The 25,748-nt window shown below is 39.8% G+C and overlaps 1 protein-coding gene across 2 annotated transcripts in view; it reads right to left on the minus strand.

The window, feature by feature from the left end:
- The window catches only part of tsnare1 (T-SNARE Domain Containing 1), a 320,279-nt gene that overhangs the window by 205,158 nt on the left and 89,373 nt on the right, over nt 1-25,748 (minus strand). For both annotated transcript variants that reach the window (XM_033639648.2, XM_033639647.2), the window contains one exon: nt 3,009-3,086. In XM_033639648.2, coding sequence (XP_033495539.1) covers nt 3,009-3,086 — 78 coding nt within the window. The remainder of the gene's footprint in view (nt 1-3,008; nt 3,087-25,748) is intronic.

A 25,748-nucleotide genomic window follows, 5' to 3' on the forward strand; every position in this document is an offset into this window, starting at 1 on the left:
TGTGAGGCGAGAGTGCTAACCACCACACCGCCGTGCCGCCCCTCAGACCCAGAACATGCTGGAGGGATTACATATCTCATCTGGCCAGGGAACACTTTGGGGTCCCCCAGGAGGAGCTGGAAAGAGTCACTGGGGAGAGGGACATCTGGGGTGCATTACTTGCTACCCCCTCAACCTGGCCCCAGAGAAGCGGATGAAAACGGATGGATGGATAGTTCCATTATATTGGAAAGAAGGCAGACATCTCTGAAGCCACTATCTCCGACACTCAGCAACTCACACCAAAACAATGTAGTTTGATAAACAGCACTACAGGTAAGAGGGTAAAGAATCCCTTTAAGTCTAAAAGAAAACTCTGCATTTTTTCTTTACCATGAAACTAATTTGAGTCTTAATTAAACTCACATCTTCGATTCAAAATTACTTTGATACTAATCTAGAGCAAATTCTACCCATGCTGCTGGATTTCATCCTCGTGAAATGGGTGAATAGTGATGAAGAGAAATGACAACTAACAACCAATGATACACATTAAATGGAGGTAAATTTACAGTTGCATAAGATTCCCTAATAACACTTTAAAACTAGTATTTCTTAAAAAAAAAAGCTAAATCATAGCAAATCTTTTTCAGCTACCCTTATGCTAAATTCCTTTAAATCCTGAGCTCAACCCTGAATCTTAAATTTAGCCCTTACTCAAGATTTTATCTTAAAATAAACCAAAAGAATATTTCAAACATAGCACCGTTTTAAAATCTTAAACCTAACCTTAAGACATGCAGCTAAATGTGCATTAAACCTGTTGCTAATAGCCCTTCTCACACAGAGATCATGCTACAGAACTGCTACAAAGTCCCTTTTTTATCTCGTCTTTGCTATTTTTTACACAGAACCAGATGACAGCAGCATCATTACGCTTAATATCCTGAAATCCATGTAGGTACGACAGGTATGACACTTAATACAACAGTGTCTGCCTCTAGTGTGACATAACATGTACACATTGGCAGAGTTTTATAAACAGTGAAATTGGCATTAACATGCTCAGTTGGCCACCAACATCTTTTGTAACTGATATTTGCTTGAATCTAGGTTGTGACATCAGGAGACAAAAACTAAATGGGCCTCATTAACGATCTTATTCTGCACATAAAATCAGTGCACACGCAAACTCAAGAGAAAGCTGTGATGTTTTTTCTATGCACATATTCAGGCCCTGACACACCAGTGTCAGTTCATCAGTGAGTGTCTATGAATGTGAAGGCAGTTAGAAACAGCTGATAAGCCGTTTGTCCCTCTCTTCAAACATGTCGATCTCTGATGTGCTCTCTCCTGAAGGCATGGACTGTAATATCTTCCAGCAAGGTTAGATATTCTATCTTAACAGCTCCTTGGAGGTAGATCAGAATCTTTTATATACACTGAATGCCTGGTAATGGGCTACCAACTAATTAGTTAGCAACTAATTAACATATGTATAATAAAAACTGTGATACTTCATTTTCATGGTTGAATGTTTTAATTAATCATTGATGGGAATGAAAGGGTGTCATTTAATACATTTGACCAATGCATTAGTAAATTAACCCTTTTAAATATTGTCTATTGAAGCCTTTTTAAATAATTATGGTTTTAATATCTCATGCATTTAGTTAAAAGCTGCATGTTTACATTTTCTAAGACAGCCAGCCTTTACAGGTTGAGCATAGGTCTGAGGCAGTTCTAAATTTGTTCCCACAGTAGGTACATAGTCAGACGAACAAAATATTGATGAATCTCAAATTTCTACTAAAACGTTTGAACGCATGGTATAAGCACAGATTTGTGTGTACACACTGTTTGCGAATGGGGCCCAATATGAGGATGACATCTAGTGCCAACATCCATTCATGTAGAACACTGACGGCAGATGATGTTGATATTTCGTAGGTTTTAAATTGTGTTGTCAAGTAACCAAAATCCAACACCTTCCAAATGTCTCATGCCAACATCATCTGGACGTAGAATAATGACATTTAGTCATAATGTATAGACCAAAACCCTGCAACGTCTGCAAAATGTCATAATGTTAATGACCATACAACATAAAATTTTAATGTCATAAGATATTTAAAATATGGTCAACCCAATTTTTATTCCAACAAAAATGTATCATCTGTCCAAAGTCTTTCTGATGTCATTTCGATGTTCAGTGCCTGCTGGGTGACAATAACATTCATTCACTGTCCATGTTATATGGTGGCTGATGAGCTCTCAGACTTCATTGTTTTCCTAATTCGCAGACATTTTCAGCTGCTGTCCTTCTTCCTTGAGTTAGCTGCTAACTGCAATTAGCTGCTTTTTAGCTGCATTCTAGCTGTGTTTCAGCGCTCTTACTACCTCCCGTGGTAGTGGCGAGACCACTCTGTCCCTACATTCCGCGATCTTTCCTGTTATACAGAACTGCAAGGCAGCATAACAGTGCAATATTCCCACCTTAAACAGGCAGTGCAACAGGGGCTGTGATAATTTGACCCCTAAATGCAACATCAAAACGGAAACTAAATTTAACCCTAATTTAAATAGTGTACTTCCTCTAATCTTCATCATAGACCCATATCCTAATTTTAGACCAGCTCTTACTTGAGACCCAAACCATAAACTAGTTGTAACCCTCATATAAACCAACGGCTACTTCTAATTCTATCACTAGACCAAAGTTTTATTCCTAAAGTGATCAAAACCTTAATTTAATCCTAGTACTATTTATAATCTTATGCCAAAATTCAAACCCTAATCCTAAAACCTGAACTCTAATCTTAGAATCCATTTGAAGAAATGCCCAAGGCCAAAATGTCCTTGGTCAAAAGTCTCGAAAGTATTTATGTTAGGACTGGAGCACAAGGATAAATGCATGTGCGCGCGTGCACACACACACACACACACACACACACACACACGTACACACAAAACCCATATACACACACACACACAGACGCTCAGTTTTAGTGATGAATGGTCTTTTTTACCGTTGGCGTTGATCTGGAAGATATTGGAGGAGGTCTCCTGAAACACATCTTGCAGTTCTGAGGGGCTGACCTGTGTGGCTTTGGAGAAAAACACGATATCAGCAAACACTTCTCAGCCCAGTGGAGCGTGACACTGCAGCAGACAGAGAGCTGATCACATAGTGACTGCATGTAGGGACAACCGTCTTTGTGCTTTCTTTTATCAAAACAGTGGATTTACATAATTTCAACAAATGTTAAAGCTGCATTTATCAACATTTTTAGATCAACAATGGATCAAATAACTGTGTGTAATGTGAAAGGGATCACTGCAGGTGAAAAACCTACAGAGTATTTCCATCCAATTGTGCAGTTTGTCTGAGCCATATGGGGTCTTTTAACCTCTTTTACATCATGGTTATGGTTTTCTGGTATAAGAGTTTAATGCAGTATTAACTCTGTGTTTGAAATGAGTATTGATATAACAATATGTCAATTCCTCTTTGCTCAATTAAAATACTTGGAAATTGTGTGTATAATATTCCGTAATCCATTTGAACCCTTAAGTGCACAGCTACTTGTGGAAATATACCAAATATTACAGCAAAGGACTGCATTACCTGTATGATACAACATTAAAGGGATAGTGCACCCAAAAATGAAAATTCAGACATTATCTACTCACCCATATGCCAACAGAGGCCCTGGTGAAGTTTTAGAGTCCTCACATCCCTTGCGGAGATCGGCGGGGGGAGCGGCTAACACACCTAATGGCTGACGGCGCCCCAGACTAACGTCCAAGAACACAAAATTGAAACCACAAAATATCTCCAACATGCTCATCTGTAGTGATCCAAGTGTCCTGAAGCTGCGACATAAAAAGGTGTTTTGAAAAACATCATATGAACTCTGTTTTTAGCCTCACTGTAGCCTGTAGCTCTGACTGCTTCTCTGTGCTCCGCGCTCACGTGTGCGCACTTGCGCAAGACCAGCGAAAGCATGAGCTTTGCTCACCCGTGTTTACATCACGTGACACGTGCAGCGCAGGGAGAGACAACGGTAACCACAGTAGCTAAAAGATAACTTGCACTACGGTCTTTTAGCAAAGGACAGCCCAACATGTCTGAAGACTTTGAAATTGAGGAGGAACAGCATTTCTTTGTGGAGCCGTATTTGTTTGAGCCCGAGTATACGGACGGAACTCAGGCTAATGGACGAAGCAGCCGCCGCAGCTCATGAGCCTCAGCCAGCCGCAGAATACCGGAGTCGAGCACTGGAAACCTGGTGGTGTAGTTGTTTCAAATGCAAAGCAATGCCAACGGGTGAGGAAAGTCTTTACTGCTCAGACTGGGGATTGGCGATGCCTGCACTTGAGAATCTGGACATCAGTACTGACGAGACTGCTGCTCTTCAGAGACTGTGCATCACCAATCACCATGAGTTTCCAGCACTACTGACCCATTGGTGTTCTGGAGACATTGTTTTACTTCCCCAAAATCAACTGGAAGAAAAGGCAGAGGCCCGCAGGACCAGATGGCAGGTTTGCAGAGGAGTAAGTCATTCATTTCTACCGTAGTTCAGGCGGACTATGGCGCTGGTCTCGGATATGTGGTTACTGTTGTCTCCCCCTGTGGTGCACGTGTCATGTGATGTCTCGCGCAAGCGTGCACATGTGAACGCGGAGCACAGAGAAGCAGTCAGAGCTACAGGCTACAGTGAGGCTAAAAACAGAGTTCATATGACGTTTTTCAAAACAACGTTTTATTTCGGGGCTTTAGGACACTTGGATCACTACGGATGAGCATGTTGGAGATATTTTGTGGTTTCAATTTTGTGTTCTTGGACGTTAGTCTGGGGCGCCAGAGCCAGAGCCTCACCAGAGCCTCCCTCGGCATGAGGGTGAGTAGATAATGGCTGCATTTTCATTTTTGGGTGCACTATCCCTTTAAAACCAATCATAATGGAATACCATCTGAGTCTTTAGCATGAGACTTAGTTTGGACAGGTACCTTCTTCTTCTCAGCCAGGCTTTATTATTTATACTGATGTATCTATTAACAAATTTCAGTTATTTATGCAGGCACCAACAAGGCCACAACTGAGGTCTGCAGCTTGGCAGGTGTCTCTCCTAGGTGACACATAATCCACCATCCCCTTAACCTACAGATGACAGTCAGCTCATACTACGTCACTTTAGAAACATTGATATGATATGTATTTAATGTACTGGTGGTACCAAAATGTTCTTCTGGTGAATGGACTGAATGGCCACTAGATGCAGTAGCAGCACTCATTTCACAGTAAAAGGTGTCAAAAGTTGGGTTAGCATTCCTCAAGCCTAGTATTTGCGTTATATGTTTTGACGCATCAATAGGCCTTGCAGTGGGTACAAGACTGTGCCATCATAAATCTACTGGACCCCATGACAGATGACACTGAAGTCACTAAAAAACTAAAGATGCAAACTAAATATTATGCTCTCACTGCTAATATTACATCTTCTTTACATCACAATTTCAAAAAGTACAGTTGTCACAGGGAGTGCAAGGCACCAAGGACAGGACCCAAACATAGACAGTCGAGGCAGACAGGAACAGTTCAATGATTTATTAATGAAAGTAAAGATTCACAAGCTTATGGTCATTGGTAGAAAGTCCAAACAGAAGTTTGACCTTACTTGTGGTAACCAGAATGGAGCATGGAAAAAGGGTGTGGATACAGGTTGCAGAGAACATAGGCAAGAAAACAAAGGCATAGGGCACATCAGTAACTTTGGCAGAGAATGAGAGGAAATGGACCAGTAATATAGGGAAAGTGGAAACAGGTGAGCAGATGGTTGAGGAAGTCAAGTGACTGCAGGTGGAAAAGTCTGAGGGTGTCTGGTGGACAGGTAGAGAATGGCAGTGAATGGGTTTGGCAAAGTGGAAATGTGACTGTATGGAGGGACAGGGAGCGTGTTTACACCTGGTGTGGACATGTGTTTCAGTGATCCGTCCACAAGAGGACAGCCGAAATACATCGCTGTTCACACCTCTGTCTATCATGTGTCTCCAGCTGACCACTTTGTGACTGCCTACGTCACTTACAGTAGGTTAAAGCACTCCACACTCTCGCTAGCTGCTTGCTAACATGCTTGCTAGTCCCATCTGCGGTTGGGTTGGTACAGCTGGAGACATCGCTGTCAGAAGATTTCAACATGTGTCCTTCCATAGGGCAAAACAATAAACAGTCACACAACACTTCAACTCTTAAAATTAAAAAGGGCAAGTTATACAGCATTAGTGCACTGTCAGCAAAACAACGACCATGTCCTGCATTGATGACATGTCTGGGACGCATCAGGAGACATTAGCATTTTCACTACAAAAGATATGTGGTCAGATGCATTCCAGACTATCTTAGCAAGTGGTTTGAGTGATAGCTAGATATTTGCCCAAACTTGTATTTCATGGCTTCAATAACTGAGTGAGATGGCACTGTACAGTAAAACCTCATCCAAGCTGATGTCACTGACACAATGTCCTGGTCTTCTACATTCTGTGTTTTCTCTTGCTTCCTCAAACTAATGCTTTCAAAGCTGCCTTAAATCAAACAGTATTCCATGAAGATTTATTATTCATTCATCTATGTATTCGTGAATTCATTCATTGATTTTTTTAGTTGCTGTGGTGCCTTTGCACTGCAGTTCCCAGACTTTTCTTATCAATCAAACAATTGTGGTCAGCATGGTGACATTTTTTCCTTACATATTGTGAAAAGTACATAGTATAAGGATTTTCCTGGTTCACCACTTTGGTCAAGACTGAAATATCTCAACTATTTGATTAATTGACATGAGATCTGATACAAACTGAGATATATTGTACTTTTTTAAACACCATCATCAACTTCAAATTTCAAATAAGCCTTATGCCAATCACTATATACCTGCATAACTTACAACATTTCCATTGGTCTTTGCTGTACTTTGTGTTTTCTTCTATTTTACACATATTAGCACGCTAACATACGAAAACTAAGATGGCGACCATGGTAAACATGATACGTGCTAAACCAATTTATGTCATGTTAGCCTCATAGAGTTGCTAGCATGGCTGTAGGTTTAATAAATAGTGATTAAAATGTTCATTGAAATACCAGATAAAAATATTGCAAACTTAAACTAATCACTAAAGGTGCTTATATTTCTAGTATTTTATTATTTTGCTTTCACCCCTAGTTGAGTTAATTAAATTCATTTACAGCAATATCACATGGGAGGTATTACTGTGGGATCACTGTGTCACACACTTAATGAACTGCAAAGTACACAGAGGATACAAGCTCAACGCACTGCAGCTGAAACTGTTTTCTGATTAATAAGGGAAAACCCCCACACACATGCTGCCGTGCATATGTTATGCTATGGCTTTGATGCAAATAAGTTCTAAGATTGCTTCCTCAACAGTTCACAATCAGCAGATGGATTTAACAGTAGTTTAGCTTTTGAATTCATGCTAAAATCACACATCTACTAACAGAAAGTCCTGTGGTTGGTCTGTGTGCTTTCAGAACACAAACAAATAGCACCAACGTCTGGAAGCAGACAGAGAGCCTCCTGTTCATGTGGTCTCGGTCCGGTTGTTTGTGCTGCACCAGAGTTAACAGCTTTCACACCATCCCAAAGAAACCGTGCTCACCCAGCAAACACACCAGTGTTCATTTTAACTGAACCAAATAGGTAACATGTGTGAGCGACTGAACAGCGTCAGTTTGAATTGGGTGGGTGGGAGGTGTGGTGGATGGTTTCAACAAAACCTTGACTTTCACCTGGGAGCCCGCTGGTCAATTACCAAAGAAATGCAGAGCCAAACCATGATGTGTTTTCCAGTCTCACAAGGTGCTTCTGTTGCACAACAAAATAAATGTAAATGGTGTTTTACAGACATAAGTTTATTTTGAAAGAGACTGTATGCATTTAACCTTGCACTCCGCCCCCATTTTGTAGCGAAAACGCCTAAAATGATATACCCAAATTAAAATGACTGTAGCCTCTGAACCACTCTGACTACTAGGGGTGGGGGAAATTTCCGATTCTTAGATGCATCGTGATTTGGACGTGGACAAATCTGAATCGATTCACAAACGTCCAAATTTCATTACAGAAGGTTATAAATAATGCGGAACTAAGAAGCGCGGTACGTGTCATCTCCGGGACACTTTGGGATGCGCACCTGGAGCGGACACGCTGACACACCCACAGAGGAAAACAAACATGGCTGACCGCCACCAACCTTGCCGTGAGATCCGAACAGCTCCTTCTAATTTAAAAGCAGACATGTGGAAATACTTCGGCTTCTACAACGTTGACGGCGGAATCAAACTGGACAAGAGCCACGTTATATGTAAGCTGTGTTGTGCTAAAATAAAATACTTTGGCAACACAACAAACATGAGAAGCCATGTAACTCGATTCCACCTGACGGAGGAGTCAGGGAGACGGCAGGCTGTTGTTGCTGCGGCAACTAGTGGCGCTACCGACCAGAGAACAATCGAGGAAGCAATTAGAAAGCTGCCACCCTCATCGGAAAAGGCGAAGGGAATTACGAAGGCCATCGCAGCATTTATTGCCAAGGATCTGCATCCTTATTCTGTCATGGAAAATCAGGGATTTCGAGCACTGCTGCATACATTAGAGCCCAGATACATCATCCCATCCCGACACTATTTCACTGACACTCTACAACCAAACCAAAACAGAAGTCATGGCCTCGCTGTTGAAGGCAGGTAGGATCGCAGTTACATGTGATGCGTGGACGTCTGTCGCCACCGAATCATTTGTTACTCTAACTGCGCATTTTACCTTGTGATTTAAGATACCTGTTGTTACCTTTGGTTCCGTACAACGAAGTTGTAACTTTCCAGTTTGCACGCATTTCCATTTATGTTTAATAAAATATAATGGAAATGAATTCAACTGTTTCTTATTATAAATGCACTGTTTTTAAAAATTGCAAGTGTTGAATGCTTATTCAGTGAGACAGAAAGAAATGTGTGTTGTGAAAAAGTGCATCACTATAAATAAATTAAAGATGCATCAATAATCATTTTATAATCAAATCATAGCCCCTGAATCGTTATCGAATCGTGAGGTGCCTAAAGATTCCCACCCCTACTGACTACATGCATGCATGAGGTCTTGCCAGAAAGCAAACTCTCTGAAGTTTCTTGTTAAAGTCTTAGAAACACTCTAGGTGATACAGAGACAGAGTAATGGGCCTCTGAAGATTTTGCCTAAAATAAAATAAAAAAATATTTTCAGGATGAATAACTGTCTGTGGCTTCATCTGAGCAGGTAAATGACACTGTGGGGCTGTAGGTACACTATCAATGCACATTTGTTTCAAATTTGAAGAAAATTGCTCAAAGTACAACCATTCTACAGTGTTTTTTCCATGAAAAGATCCAGGCGGAGCTCCACATGACAGAGCGCTCACTCCGCTTCAAAACAGTACTATCAGTAATCAAACAACACTCAGCCAGCTTCAAACATCGTACCTTATTGAAATCAGGTGTGATTATGATAGCTGATGTTGTTTATGACAGAAACACCATAAAATATCACCAAATAAAGCCATATGAAATGTGAAAGCTGTGATCCTACTTTCTAGGCGGTATGTCTCAGCCAAAAATAGTTAGTGGTAGGAGTGAGACTCTTACCTTTTATAAACCAGCTACATGTCCACTAATGGCTCGGCATGAGATCGCGAGTAATCCTTTAACTTTTCCCCTCAAAAAACGGCATGACATGGCTTGTCACCACTCATCGCGATTTTGGACTTCGTGTATTTAGGCTGCTCTGGTGCGAAAACGATAAGGAATAAAACAAAAACAATGCCGGATTCAGGAAGCCGAGAGCTTCCGGTGATACCAAGCATCACATGGTTTGATGACGTAGTGCGCCTGTGAGATCCCATTTAACAGAGGAAGGGAGCGCGGACGCTGGCGTCCGAACAGAGTTAAAGAGGTTAAAGGACAACTTCGGTATTTTTCAACCTGGGCCCTATTTCCCCATGTGTATGTGTGCGTATGATTCATGGGTACCACTCGTTCTAAAATTGGTTCAGTATTGAGCCGCGAAACAAGCTAAAACGGTAATGGGGGCAAATGTGTCCCATATAAAAGTGCTTTTTTTTCGCCACTGACCGGTTCAGATCACCAGTGCTATCTTTGTAAATAGCATATGGTAGCGGCCCTGGGGCAGTGGTGAGTGTGAATGAGTGGAGTCAGCTGTCAGTCAGTGCTGGAGCAGAAAGATGGAAGTTGTCCCCGCTTGGTAATGTAAATGAGTATGTGCGTAAAATAATAAAACTAATAAATAACATAAAATAAACAAAGTTAACGAATGAACCTTCAGACCTTGCTTGAGCTTCTTTTCCACATCATTTGTTAACTCCATCCTGTCGCTACAGGCTACATCCTGATCCCACAGTGGTTTTTTTAGCCGCCCGTTCCCGCCCGCAGCAAAGTTCAAACCGCTCCTGCAAGATTTGGGTTGGGTCCCGCGGGACCCGGCGGGACCCAATCCCAATGCAGCCCTCTAGTGTATAACATCTCAAGGGTTTCACCGATCACCACACAACTTTGTAGGCATATGACCACACGTAACATGAGGGGACCCCTCCATTATTGACCCGATCAAACAAAATGGGGGCGCTTGAGAGCTAATTTATTATCTAGGCCTAACCGCCATATCGATTTTTACTAAACTTGGTAGATATGTAGAACAGGACGCCTCAAGGTGACTGGAGAAATTTAACTCTAATTGGCAACTGGGTGGCGCTATAACAACGGAAACATGCATAAAAATGGCTAAAATACGACCGATCACTGTGGCTCCCCCTGTGGCCGAATGTTGTTGGTTTTTTTTCTAATTTTTGGTATGATTAAGTCATGGTATGGTATGCTGTACATAATCATGGAAACTGTCAGTGTGTCATTCTGTCAGTCAGTCAGTCTGTCTGTCCCACATTTTTCAAAAATTCTGTCTGAATACATTGCTCTTCTTAATGGGTTCAGTTGACTATTTAATCTGCAATTTCCTATGACCTGTATCCCAAACACACACCATGTGGAACTGTACATGGGCAACTGTACACTCAGTGGGTATGGACTAGTATATCAAATTTCAAAAAATCATGAATGCTTTTTGAATTTTGTATTTATTTGTTAAAACAAGTTTGCTGGAAGTTGTGTCTCCATCTGTGATTTTCTTGCACATTTTGCATTCTGCAAGACCATTTTTGTTAACAAACGTCAACCGTTTTTCATCTTTGGGCTTGGAGAAAGGTATCAAGTATTTTAAAGTCAAATGGCCTAAGTCCAATTGAAGTCATAAGTCATTGGCTAAGTCAAGTTGCGAGTCTTTTTGTTTGTTTTTTTTTTGAGTTTTTCAAATTGAGTCTAAAGTCGATAAATTTCGAGCCTGACTCGGATCCAAGTTGAGTCCAAACCTCTGATGGATGGTACCGTTTTATTTGACTTCTCCATCATACTGACTATTGCTGCTAATGCAATATGCACATCTGCTTTTTTTAAAATTGAAACAATGGCGTGATGTTAATTAGTTCTATAAATTCAACATAAAGATTTTAAAGAACTGACACATCAAAGCTTCATTAATTAGTGATGAGAGATAGAACACAGTAGTTGTATTGAAATTCTGTGTATTGTTATTATAATGAATAGATGTGGAAATTGAATGGACATCAAAGGCTGTGGGAGCCTCTAATGCAGAATCTAACTGCAGTGATGATGATAGAGTGGATGGGGAAAATGGCATGGCACTAAGCCACAGGCTGGCAGCAGGAGTGGCGAGTCTACTGTATAAGTTATGTGGGCAGCGCCATTTTCCTTTTTCAAAAGCACATGTCATTGCAAATGACAGGGAGGGTTAATGGCCTGGAGCCATTACAGCGGGCTGAGATTGACATCACGACCTGTATAAGCTGTACGCACAAGCCATCTCACCCACCCTTTTGTCAAATACTGGAGCCTGAAATTACTGCAATTACTGTATTTTTTTATGATATGGTCAAAAGTATAGGCGTATGGATAAAATGTAGAGGTTGGAAATGCTGAACAGTCTGCGTATTTGATGAGAAGTGGATTAAACATTGGCAGGAAAAGAGAGACAGAGAAGGTGATGGTGGAGACATAGCAGACCTGGACTATGACACAGATAGAAGAACTGCAAGATCTCCACCGTACATCACAAGTCATTAACTCTCTTACTGAGCTACACTGACAAATTGTCCAGGTAATAATATGATTGCATGCGGTCAGTCGAGCAGCATTACAAGATTGTGATACATTTGAAAATGGGTAATTTTTCAACTGAGAGACCTTTAGTGCATTTTTTAATGTTATCTCAGCACACACCCATCTTCAACACAAGCTTTGTCCACCTTTCATTTAGCATGAGGGATGGATATCCATTGTGCATGCTACAGTGAAAGTGGTCTGGTCTATCACAGGACTAAAGTGTATTTCTGCTGTGTGTTCAGTGCTAGGATCCCATATTCCTATTTAGCACAGGCTGAAGAAAATGCAAATATATTAAACACATCACAACACTAAGTCTACCATCACCATAATTTAAGTCTCTGTGGCTGTACAGCATGGCTTTATGTCTTTGGCAGGCTGATCTCTTGCACTGTTCGCATGTTTTCCTACTGAAAGTAATGCACAAAAATCTGTGCACATCCCACACAATGATAGGCCAGTAATTTGTGCATAACACGTATTTTGGAAAGCTCTGATCAGGTGATGACGTATGTTCTCAACATGTTTCTTCTGTTACTTTACATTAATTACATAACTTTACGTTAAGGATGTGACATAATTTGTGAGGCGTTAATTTGTAGGATGTCATATGAACCATCTGAGGTTATGTTGGTGTTTGGATTAGGGCTGTCAGCTTTAATGCATTAATTGTGATGCGAACATAACGATTCTTTTGTTTTGTTTTTTAATTGCGTTAACCACATGCTACTTTTAGTACCATCGACGCACCATAGCCAAGCTGTTGCAGTGACTTCCTGTGATGGAATAACTCTTCCAATGCACTTTTGAATGGCTCATATCACTTTAAAAAATTCCCAGATGGCGCAGTTGACAAGTTAAAAGTAATATGCTCCCTGTGTCAAATGGAAATTAATTATCACCAAAGTACTTTTAACCATGACAGACCGAAAACTAAATTGAAAAAGTCAACTACAGTGTGTGGGTGGAAACTGACTGCAGACCATTTCAGGTAAGGATATTTTTTTTAGTTATTTGCTTTGAGAAAGCCATTGTACAATGATGACTAATTCTTCAGTTTTTCTTTGTTAACCTCATGTTCCTCAGTTTTTAACTGAACTCAAAGTTAATGGAGCTATGGAGTATTTTGTTTGTCATGTACTTTATTGAAATGTGCTGCACATTTTGTACATGCACTCCCACATATTTCTCAGTGTAATCCTTTAAAGAAACAAAGCAAAAAACAAACATAAAAACTGTATTTCACAGAGTAAGCACTCTAAAGTTGTCTCCTACCTTTAAGTAATGGTTTCAAGACCAAACAGTGGTAACAGTGCAGTACTGATATAAATGACATTAATCTAAAAGTCAGGATCATAAAGTAAATTTCTTTGCATTCAGTTGATTAAGAGAGCAGGTGACAAGTAATGCAGACCTGTGACAACTTTTTGGGGGAAGTCAGTTTTAGTGTTAGATTGTTTTGGACAAATTGACATCCTTCCTGACACTTTCTCAGGTGCCTTATTCTGTCACTCTTCACCTCCGCTGCATCCTTGCTAGGCTAACACATAAACATCTCTTAAGATGAAGGTGGACACTCAGTGCCCTGTGCAAGTTTCTCTGCACATATAATGGAAACTTGCATGACTTTACTTTTAGGATGCAGCTGAGTGGTGCATGGAGGGAGGAGGAGAGGGAGACAGAAGGGTTATGTGTTTAACTGCGTCCTGAGTAGGGTCCTCCTCATGGACTAGATGCTCATTCTTTATGTTATACTTGTCCAATAGTTTGCTTTTAACCTTTGTTGCCACTGCTTCCCTCACCAACGCCATTTTTCAACAAGCATTTAGACTTGGAAGGTCTAATGAGGCGCTCTGCCTATAAACAGGAAATACTACATGAGATCAAACATGCAATTTTCAGTGCAGCTGCTTTACTTTCATTCTACCTGCGTAAAACAGTAGATCAGTGTGGCCCCTTGGTAATTCAGAACAAAGGCAATTTGAGACCTAAAAAAGGGCTGCAAATCCTACTTCCTGTTTCTCTTAGCTCCTGTTGCCTCCTTCATACAAAGTCAGGAAACATGAATGAAATTTAGTCTATGGAACATCTGTGGAAAATGTATCTGGACAACTGTTGTGCTTGTTTCATAAAAGAAAAGTTAAACTATAAGTATTTACTTGAATGAATCCACTTATATCACACATCAACTATGGATACTTTTATCCTTTTTCGACAAATGGGTGAAAACTGTGTGCCCAGTTCATGTTACTGTCATACAAACCTTTTACGGTGGAGTAACATCATTTTTGCATTAGAGCCCACTACACATAATCTGCATTTATGATTTTATGCCCATTTCACAAACTCCACTGACGCTGTGTTCCCTGGAAGGTTGAGGGATCCATAGAGGGTTATTTCACAACCAGTGTTTGGTAAATGGTTTTGGATCATTTCAGCAGCTTTTTATCTTTTCACACTTGAAACTTTTCCCTCACATTAACATGTCGACACTTTAACATGCCCCTATCAGCATGCCACTTCAAAGCTGTACTGATATGCACTGCCTTCACAAAATCACTCTTGGACAAATTTAGTCTCTCTGTGGTTTGAGCAGTGTGTCTGATACAGTCATAACTTAGATTCTGTCCTATATTATATCCCTGCAGAGGCATTTTGGAAATGCTTATGAAGGGTGGAAGAAATATAAATTATATGATAAAATGTTCACAAGACTAAGAGTCTATAGCAGCTCATTGTGCTCGTATTAAGCACTGCAGGACTTTGAGCTAAATGCTAATGCCAACATCCTACCATGCTTACAAAGACAATGTGAATATTTAGCAGGTGTTTACCATGTTTAACATCTTAATCCAGCTTGTAAAGTTGTAAACATTTGGCAGTTATTATAAAACATTTTTTCAGGTGTTGCATCATAAAGTAATATCCAACAGTTGTTGAGACATCTCACCTAAAACCACAAATGTCAGATTGCTGGCACTGAACGACAAAATATGTTGGCTGTCCATGCTCTCTGGAACAACACATAGAAGGGATTTCAGATCTGATGTCAGCAGGATAACATCATTTATCTCCAATAACACTATGGCTGAGGTCGGGTTAAATGTAGGAAAACAACACAACTTGGTTAGGATTAGAGAATCAGTGTTTTCTCAGTGATCAGAAAAACTGTCAAACAAACAGGCAGTCGGCCTATTGCTCTCTCTCTTTCTCCCTCCTCTTCCTACCTAATGCATTTCTCTGTCTTGGCCTCTTTCAGTAGGCTACTAAAGTAATTCAAAAACAGAGTTCCAAAATATATTTTTCACTCAATAAAACCATAAGAAATAAAAGACAATGAATAAAAACTTTTCTTTTTCGGGGACATTAGAACATGAACGTGCCCTGCAAATAACACATGACATCAGTATGTCACTCTGTCTCTCCTCTCTTCCTCTGGTGTCCACTGCAAATTAGTGCTGCACGATTAATCTAATCGCAATCGCAATCGCGATGTGAGGCTGTGCGATTACATAACCGCATAAAAGCCTGCGATTTGCGATTTAATGTAGGCTAAATAAATGTTAACGTGTGTGCCTGTGAACATGACTGCCTCTCCTGTAGTGTGTGGAGTTTGTTGACATCACGCCCACAAGCTATCTTGGTGCGTGCAGCCGGCGTGCAGCAGTGACCAACACAGATGCTGAAGAAGAGCATGAGCTCGACCATGAACAGACTGAGTTGGTGGCGAAAAAAACATCTGTTACATGGCGATACTTTGGATTCAGGTACGGCGACGTTGAACAGTAAGACGTGCTGTGTAAGTGTAAAAGTTAAAGTCGCCACGTCCCGCGCCAACACGACCAATCTATATCAGCACTTGAGACGGGACGTGGCGACTTTAACTTTTAAACTTTTACACAGCACGTCTTTCAGGTACGGCGACGTTGGACAGAAAGACGTACTGTGTAAAAGTTTAAAAGTTAAAGTCGCCACGTCCCGCGGCAACACGACCAATCTATATCAACACTTGAGACAGCACAGCACAGGGAAAAGTTGGAAGAGTGCATGTGAGAGAAAGCCGAGCCATGTAACGTTAAAGACAAAGAGACAACTGAAAGCCGCCAGAGCCTCATAAAACAACATCCAAGCACAGTTAAGCAAACATTTGTAAGTGTCACAGGGAAATCATGGACTCCATAACAAATGAAAAATTGAGCAATTTTGCTCGGGTTCGGCCCACTTGACATGCTGCTGTGTTGTGCTATGGCGCTGGAATTTGTCATTTACGTGACAATGCCTGAACGCAACACAGGCTCGCGTCGCTGTGTGTACAGTTCAGTGCTGCGCTGCTGTGTGAGCAGCGTGTTTGACTGTGCTCAGTCTGTTGATGGTCATTGACACACTGTCTGTCCATAACAATAACTGTGTCAGGTCAGGTCAGTGCCCCCCTAATATAATGTAGGGGAAACACGAATCAAGCAAAAAGACTCATGATACCATTTATTTATTACATTTTATTGTAATTATATTGTAATCGCAATCGCAAATCGCGATATTGTCCACCATAATCGCAATCGCACATTTTTACCAAATCGTGCAGCATTACTCCAGATCTACTAAATATATACAGTCTATGGGCAAGACAAGTGAGAGATGCGTCAAGAAGTGCATTGTAGCCAATCAGAGGCAGAGTAGGGTGGGTCTTGCCAAGAAAAGCCAATAGTGAAGCAACATGCAGAATAAACTGAAGGATTAGTATGTGATGTCATAGTGAAGTGCCTCTCACTGCATCAGTCACATTACTTATCCTCAATTTTATTATCTTTACTTTTATCCAGATCTCTCCAGAAAAAAAAAAAATCCGCTGCACTTCAGAGGTTTTCCTGGGAAAAAGAGCTTTTGTGGATGCTAGCGCACTACAGTCAATTAATCAACTTCACTACTGAAAAGCTATTTGTCTCGGAAAGTAGTGACATTAACACCACGCTACTGCGAAATCTAGTTAAGTTAGTAACATCGCTACTTGTAGTGACGCTAACCACAGCATTGTTGAAATGTAAAGAATAAAAAGTATCAACGTATCAACCGCATAATAAAAAATAAAAAAAAACAAAGCTAATTCAAATGTAACATATCCATAGTCTGCAGAAATGTACAATGCCAACATTGATTGATTGATTGAGTTGTGAAAATCAGTAAAGTACAGTAAAAGCCAAAAATGATTAGCCTTTTGTGCCAATGAGAGAATAATATGGCTTTTTGCTTATTAGACTTGCTATTTCCTTGTGGATAAAATGCATGAAAGGGGATAAACAATTGCCTCAACAACAACAACAACAACAAGAAGGCTTATGTCTCAGAATATTGTTAAGCCGCTCAGGAATGGCAAAATTATTGTGGGGTGCAATCAATTTTAGACCTATTTTACTTATAGTACTTATTTTGTTTTCACAACATTCTAACTATATTACTGTAACAGTGTTTTCGCTCTGATTAGGTATATGACAGGAAATTTACCTTTGGCAAATACTAGCCTATTAGCAATATTTGCCACTTTTGATATTTGTGGGAACTACTTGAGTTTTCAAATCACTTCAGCACCTACTTGTCAAAGAGTGTGGACCATCATGGTAAAGACCAGAGACAGAAAGATATTTGCTTTGCTTGATATGTTCTTGATGGGATTTTGGGTTTTCAATATTTGTCCTACATGCAGTATTATAGATGTCAAAATAAGAGCAAGTGCCTGAAGGGGAATTAGGAAAAAGAAAGCTTTAGCGCAGGGTCTCGCTTTGCATATTCCCAGTAGCTAATGATAAACCCCAGTGAGCTGATTATGGATGATGATCACTTTGGCAGTGTGGTTGATTTTCTTTTTCTCCTCTTTAAGCATTGAATAATCAATACCAAGTGCCCTGATTTCTCCAACTGTAATGAGTGAGAGTCCTGCGCATGCCGGGAATGAATTACCATCACGCCCTCATGGAGTCGCTTGTCGATAGCACAAATGTGCTATCTGCAACATGTTCAATTATACTCTCAAATCAGAGAGGAACTTAATCAAGAGCTCCCATCTCATTATGCCTGAGGTCAGTGGCTGTCTCTGCTCAGTGAGGAGGGACAGATTTTACTCTTCCCCAAAATCTGCAATTTAGCCACTGAGCAGCTGACTGAGGGAATGAGAACCTGGCCTGATCCCAACAGCTGGCACTGCAGGTGGAGCCGACAAGGTTTGATTTGTGTTCTCAGTAGGGTCTGATCAATATATGTACCCAGTCTGCAACATAAGCCAACATAAGCAGCTGCCTGAACTACACTCTTTTGGAGTAGATCAAAGAATACTGACAACATGTGATACCTCTTTTATTGGAGAGTATTTTAACCTTTACATTTACTTTCTGGTTTACATCTCTTTGTCAAAAATCAATTTTTCAATCAATCAATCAATTTTATTTATAAAGCCCAATATCACAAATCACAATTTGTCACAAATCACAAAAAGACAAAACTGATAGCAGGGCATTGTTAACCTCAGCTCAAAGACTCTCACAGGTCTTAAATCTGTGTCCTGTGTAATAGTCCTGTGCTTAACTCATTCATCCACCATGTCTTACTCCCTCCATGGACTGACTCTCTGGCAGTTCATTTGTGAGTTTTTTCTCATAATTTTTTTCCGCTTTATACTCAAGATTGGTGAGTACTAGCTCTAACCATGACCTCTTTACCCTAACCGCCTCCATTCTTGACACGTTGACGTGACATGTACTAGCCAATAGGTCTGGGTGTCGCCACTGATTTCCTGAATTGATTTGATTTGATTCACAAGGTCCTGATTCTATTTGATTTCTGATTCAATTCCATTTAATATTGATTTGACTGGATATTTCAGTTACAATACCAATTTTTGCTGGAATGTGAAAGAGATTCTCAGAGGACTAATACTGTGTATTTTATGTTTATGAAAACAGCAAAGTCACAATATAACCTCAATATCCCACTGGACACAAATCTAAAATAAATAATACATTTCTGACATCACAATACTTAGTGAAGTTTAGAAAGAATAAAGAACACAGACATCAGTCAGTATCAGTCCTCCTGTCCTCTCTGCTGCTGAAGAGACTCACTGCCTGCAGGTCACATTACTGTTGATAAGTTTTAAGATATGAGACAAACTGAGCTAAAACGTTAGACAACAACAGTTGTTGTTGTTTCAGCTTGTTAGTAACAATTTGCTATTAGCTGTAAAGCGCTCTGTGCTTGTTTATAACATAATATTGGCGGCGCTGGATGAGGGACTGCAGACAGAGGAGATTGAAATATCGCTTTTCTACATGTTTACATGTTGCTGATCATGCGTATTAATAAAGTATGGATTTACTCCAAGTGGAGGTTTTGTTACACTCACAGTAACAAGTGTAGTTGTCATCAGCTCAAGTTATCTTCACCTCTCTGTCTCCACCGCAGCATCTCTGCTCTGCGCTTGTGTGTCTGTGTGTGTGCGTAAAAGTGGCGCAGCAGCCGGGACGCACAGACAGCAGGAGGAGAGGCTGCTGCAGCATGATAATATATTACACCAAAACATAAAAACAGTACGCTAACAGTTACAGATAAAAGAAGTGGTATGTTGGAGCTTCTCCATACTATGGTAATTAATAATTTAGCGCAGGGGCCTGTTTACTACTGGTGAGATAAACAGGGTTACAGCCTCACACATCTGTGGGGAAAAGTCTATATTAAAAGATTTTATGAATCGATATTGGGTCATTCAAATGGAGATCAATTTGAATGAGACAAATCAATTATTTAAACCCAGCCCTACTAGCCAATCACAGCACACAGTGGGATCCATAAGAACACAATGTGGGGATGGACCTAAGTTGCAGAATAGCTGCAGTATGAGTCTTCTTACCCACATGCAAATACACTCTCTGAAGAAAAAAAAAATCTACAGAAGTTTTGAGTAATGCTGTGATAGTTAGTCCAGAGTATTTTATATTGCTATTTCACATAATAAATACTTTATAATTAGGGATGGGAATCTCTAGGCACCTCACGATTCGATTCAATTCCGATTCCGAGGGCAACGATTTTGATTATAAAACAATTCTCGATTATAAAACAAGCCAATAAGAAAATTTACACTAGATACTGAAAAACATGATCGTAATAAAACTGGGAATACATATCCAGTGCATACAAACTGTATAACTTACTGTGGTTGAGATGACTACACACCACCGGTCCATCCTCCTCAAATCCACAAATCTCAACGGGACTCTCATGTCCCTCGTCGACCTCCTCGACACTTCTTTTTCAGTATTTACAAAACTATAACTGACTATAACTATCTATGAACTATAAAAACACGAACTATTGTAAAAAGAAAAAGACGAATGGTGGCAAAACTACGAACTATGGTGAAAACACGACGAAAACACGGCAAAAAACACTCAAAAACACGGCATAAAAAACATCAAAAGCTCTCAAAAAACCACAAATACTATTATTTACAACAATAAATATTATTTACAAAGAAAACGCCACCAAAACTCCACTAAAACACCGCTAAATCGTTCAAACTTGCACTCTCCTCATCAGCTGTCACGCTCATCCTGCTGTGCTCACTTCCCTCCCCTCTTCCGCAGGTAATGATGTCTTTACCGTCCATCACTGGAAAGCTCCGCTTCTCAGCTTTCAGAATTACGTCAATAGCGCGAATGGTCGAGGAGTTACGGTAATTTGACAAATAAATATAAAAATAAAATTAAAATCGATTATGAGTTTTCCACATCGATGCTCGCATCGTTCAAGACAGAATCTTGATGCATCCCCCACCCCTATTTATAATACATGTAAAAGTAGTTCACCCTAACAGCTAAATGTTAATCGCGAATGAAACTGAATAAAAAGGTTGTTCAAGTGACCCAGGCAGTTTTTTTGGTTGTTGCCACCAACACAGTGGGCAAGAATACAGCTTCAAGAAGGCTGTTACACAGTTGATATACTATATTGTCATTTAAGTTGCAGCTGAACACTCATCTTTTTAGAACAGCCTTTCCTGGTGTTTCATAATATGTTTTATGAATATGTTCTTTTATCTGTAAATGCATTTCATTACTGTTGTTGTTGCTCTTTGTTATGTACTGACATATTATTATTATTATTATTATCATTATTGTTGTTGTTGTTGTCCACATGCATGCCACATCTGGGGGTATTCTGCTCTGTTTGCTTTGCTACCATGTCGCTCGTAGCCAGAACGTGCAAAAATTGCAGACCAACATGAAATGATTTCCATGAAAGGCTTTGTGTTGGGCTGACTGACCATGCTGTTCATATGCTGCAATTTGGCCGAATACATTTTGTTTCTTTGATGGAAGCTTCTTCGTAATTTTGCCTCATTCCTCTGCTCAGTGGGAGATGAACAATTTACAGTGTGAGGAAAGATTTTAAAAAATAACAAACATTAAGCCATCAAATTGATCTAGCTTAAACATTTAGAAAAATGCATCAAGTATGTGAAGACAAGAATAATCAAAGTCTGCTCAACTCAAGCACAAACTTGGATTTTATTCAGTTTCACTTTTTTCTCATGAGTTCCCTGTAATGCAAATTTAGACTCTTAATGACTGTGAGCAGAAAAAGGAAGTAATTAAAACTGCCATGCACAGAAAAAGGAGATTTTTTTTCAAGCACTGCACATTTATTTTCTATTTAAACCTAATCCTCATTGTCACGATGTGGTCAGGTCAGTGCATATGTTCATGAGCCTTCATCTTTATTGTAAGCTTTAAATAATAGTTTAGTGCAAAATTTGATATGTGGCCTTTCTGTAAAACAATTGTAGCTGCATGTAAGTCAGATGAAACTCCTCGGCAAAAGACAAAAATAAATTTAGCATAATAGATTCTTTAAAGGGCCAGTGTGTAAAATGGGTTGAAAACAGTGACATCAGTGGTCAAATTCTAGATTGCAGGGCTCACTCGCTCACCCCTCCCGTCGGGTAAATGACGGTGGCCTTGTAGGGACAAAAAGCCTTGCGCACGAGTTTTTCAGGAGTAGGTTTATCTAGCGACGAGGTGAATATTTATTTAGAAATCTAAACCATGTTACGATATTGTAATGAATCCCTCACGAGCAGGAGACCAGAGGAGCATTCGGGAAAAAGGCCAGTTTATTTAAGCACTCCAAAAACCCCAGTAACACTCCAGGGGGTAAAAGACTCCGTCCCAAACTCTGACTCTTCTGGCGTAACACACACACTTCATACACACATACTTGTTTACCATACCTAGCGGGCCCCCCCCCCTCCCCTCTCTGCTCCACCAATCTCCAGCCCGCACACTGACTGACAGCGTAGCCGGTAAACAGAGCTCAGCTGTTTATTTAGCCTAGCAATATCTCCGGACTATAGCAGCTGCAATGGACGACTTTGAACGCGATTTTGAAGAGTTCCTTGTAGCGGACACAGACCCAGAGCTATACCCGTTTGAGCCAGAGCATACAGATGAGGAACTCCATGTGTTTGATGCTGAGTGGGCGAGAAGAGAGGCTGAATGCACAGAATGGGATTCGGTGCTACTGCTACCATCGTTGGGGAGATATATCATCAGGAGGAAAAGCGCCGCAGAGAGTGCATCACAAGGAGTGAAGTTGCGTCTTCTTCTCCTCGCAGATGACGGTTTGGGTTCATTCTCTCCTGTTGCGTGGTAAGTGTGGTCCATTCGCAAACTTTATAACTAAAAAAACTTTTCACTACTCTCTATCGACGAGCTACTAACACTCTCTGCTGTTTCCTCCTCCTTCTTCCTTCCTTCCGCTGTCTTCGTTGGTTCATTTATATACGCGAAACATGTTCTCTGGCTGGCTGGATTGTCCGCTCGGTCTGCCGTACATACATGGCGGCGCAAGATGGCGACCTCTCTAAAGCAAGGCCCTTGCTATATATATATATATATATATATATATATATATATATATATATATATAAGCATAATTATAAGGCTACAAAAACCAAACAAATTTTATTTTATAGCAATTATACACTTGTATAAACATATTAATGGGTAGAATATTCAGATTCAGATTCAGATTGACAATAAACCATGCCAAATATTACACACTGGCCCTTTAAGGCCAGCAGTTCAATCAGGCAATACTTGCATAAAACTAAATTGGGCTTGTTCATTGCTCATTTTCATCATGCAGTGGCTCAGTTCGATCTGATTTTTCCTCACAGGTTTTTATGTTCTCACACAAGGAGCAGCTGTTTGCTTTTTAACCTTCATGTTCCTGGTGCTGAGGGCAGCTCAGGATAAGCTTTAACTGATGGAAAGTTTAGAAAAACATGAAGACCAAACTCAAAATTCAATGGCTAATTATGTCTCAAGACCCATCAGTTTTGATTATATATTTCAATTGAATGATCTTATTTTCACTCATATGGTTGTGTTGTTGAATTGTTTCACCCAGTTAAATTTATCTGTTATATTTGCATTAATTTTCAGAATAAGGATAAATATGGATAAATCATCTAATCTTAAAAACACAAATAAATAAATAAATAAACATTACTATTATTGATTAGACTGTGGCAGTAGAGGAAAGCACAGGGGCTCAACAAAATAATTAGAAACATTTTGGGGCCCCTGACTATCCACATCAAATATCACAGCAATGTGATGAGTACATGCAAAGATACGGGGTCTTGCTTTGAATGAAAAAGTTGCACAGATGAATTGAATAAGGGGCCACACTGCAAGTGTTGCAAACACAATCTCTCCAGTAATTGCAGATTGTTGGTGTGGTCCAGCCCTAATTTGATAGAACAAAGTGTATGATTAGTTAAATATTAGCTGATTGGCTAAATTAATCATTGTGCTGTGTGCATCATAGGGGTCAGTCAAATACTCGCATGAAAAGAGTATTTGGTATGCAGAGAGTGTGCTTTTCATGAGCACAAGTATCAACCAAGTAAAATGTGTCATATCTGAACTCATGATGATGGAAAATCCTCCCTTTGGTGTCTGTGTTCAGTCTATCAGTCTTCAAGTCAATTCACAGATTGTTTTGTGAATAGTTTTCCAATAAATATAGCAACCTCTGAGCAACCAACATCAACTTCAGGCATTATATAACAACCTCTAGTTAGGTCCCACCAGGGCTACGTTGCGTGTATATTTTAATATCACTTTTTTAGAAGTCCAAACAAACACGCATCTAAATGATTCTAAATCGGCAGTAGCCAGACATTTTAACAGCTACTACCACACCACAGCAGATCTCAGATATATGGGCATTGAGGCAGTTAAGATTCCACCTAGAGGTGGAGATCGGGATAAAATCCTTTTGCAAAAGGAATGTTTCTGGATTCATTTCCTTGACACTCTAGAGCCAAATGGACTGAATGAGGAGTTGGTGCTTACTTGTTTTTTGTAAAAATGTTCTTGACTAACAGGCCTACAGGTTAACAAGAAAACTGTATTAAAACAATTAGACATTTGCCTGTTCATTTTTTGTTTAAAAAAAACTTTAAAAACCTTAAAAATGTTAAAAGCTTGGAATTCTTAGAAATTGATATGGATTTCATTGTTGAATAACTGTTTGAAAAAAAAAAAATCAGGCTGTGTCAGCCTGATTACTGATAAGTGACACCTGTGTGTGTGATCCATTCACTTTGTTGTTTGTGTACGCTGAGGGAGGGTTTCACCCGAAACGTTCGTGTGGCAATAAACACTATAATTGAAGTGCTGTCCTGTACCTTTTGTACACAATTTTTTAATATCACTTTTTTACTCATAACAAGAAGCACCTATAAACTAATAGGAAAGTGAGAATCCACGTTGGCTCGTAGCACTGCATGACAACAAAAATGTGTTTCTCTGTGCTCTGTATGTCTTGTGAAATAAGTAAAATGTGTTTCTGTATGTACGCTGTCTGCATGTATGGACTGTCAAAGGGGTGGAGATTATTCCTTTATTTGATTTTGTTTGGTATTTTTATTTGTTGTAAGCTCTGATTCATTGGGTTTTTTTGTCACTGTAAAAATAATTTCCTGTTTGTTTTTTAATCAAATATCACAAAACACCATAAAAAAATTGAAAAACATCTTTATCCTTCAATTTATAATGCCCATTTTTCAGCACTAGCTCTAAATCAGGCTGATTTCTCTTAATGTAAGGGACTATAGATGCACAAGACCACAAAATACACTACTGTTTCTACTTTAAAAATCTTTTATCACTGAGAGAAACTCTGCACTTTTAAGTGGCATTTTTTTGTATGTGCACCATGCAGAGATTTATTGATTTAATTAAAGGAAAAAAAAAGAAAAAAGCACAGCATTTAAGATTTTCTGTCACTCTTTGTCAAACATTCCAGCATACTTCCATGAATGTGGTGTGCTTAGTTTTGCACAAAGAAATTCAAGATACAAGCTGTATCGAAAAGCAGTTTGCTTTCATTGGCTTTATA

This window comes from Epinephelus lanceolatus, chromosome 10 (genome assembly GCF_041903045.1).
Source record: "Epinephelus lanceolatus isolate andai-2023 chromosome 10, ASM4190304v1, whole genome shotgun sequence".
Classification (NCBI taxonomy): domain Eukaryota; kingdom Metazoa; phylum Chordata; class Actinopteri; order Perciformes; family Serranidae; genus Epinephelus; species Epinephelus lanceolatus.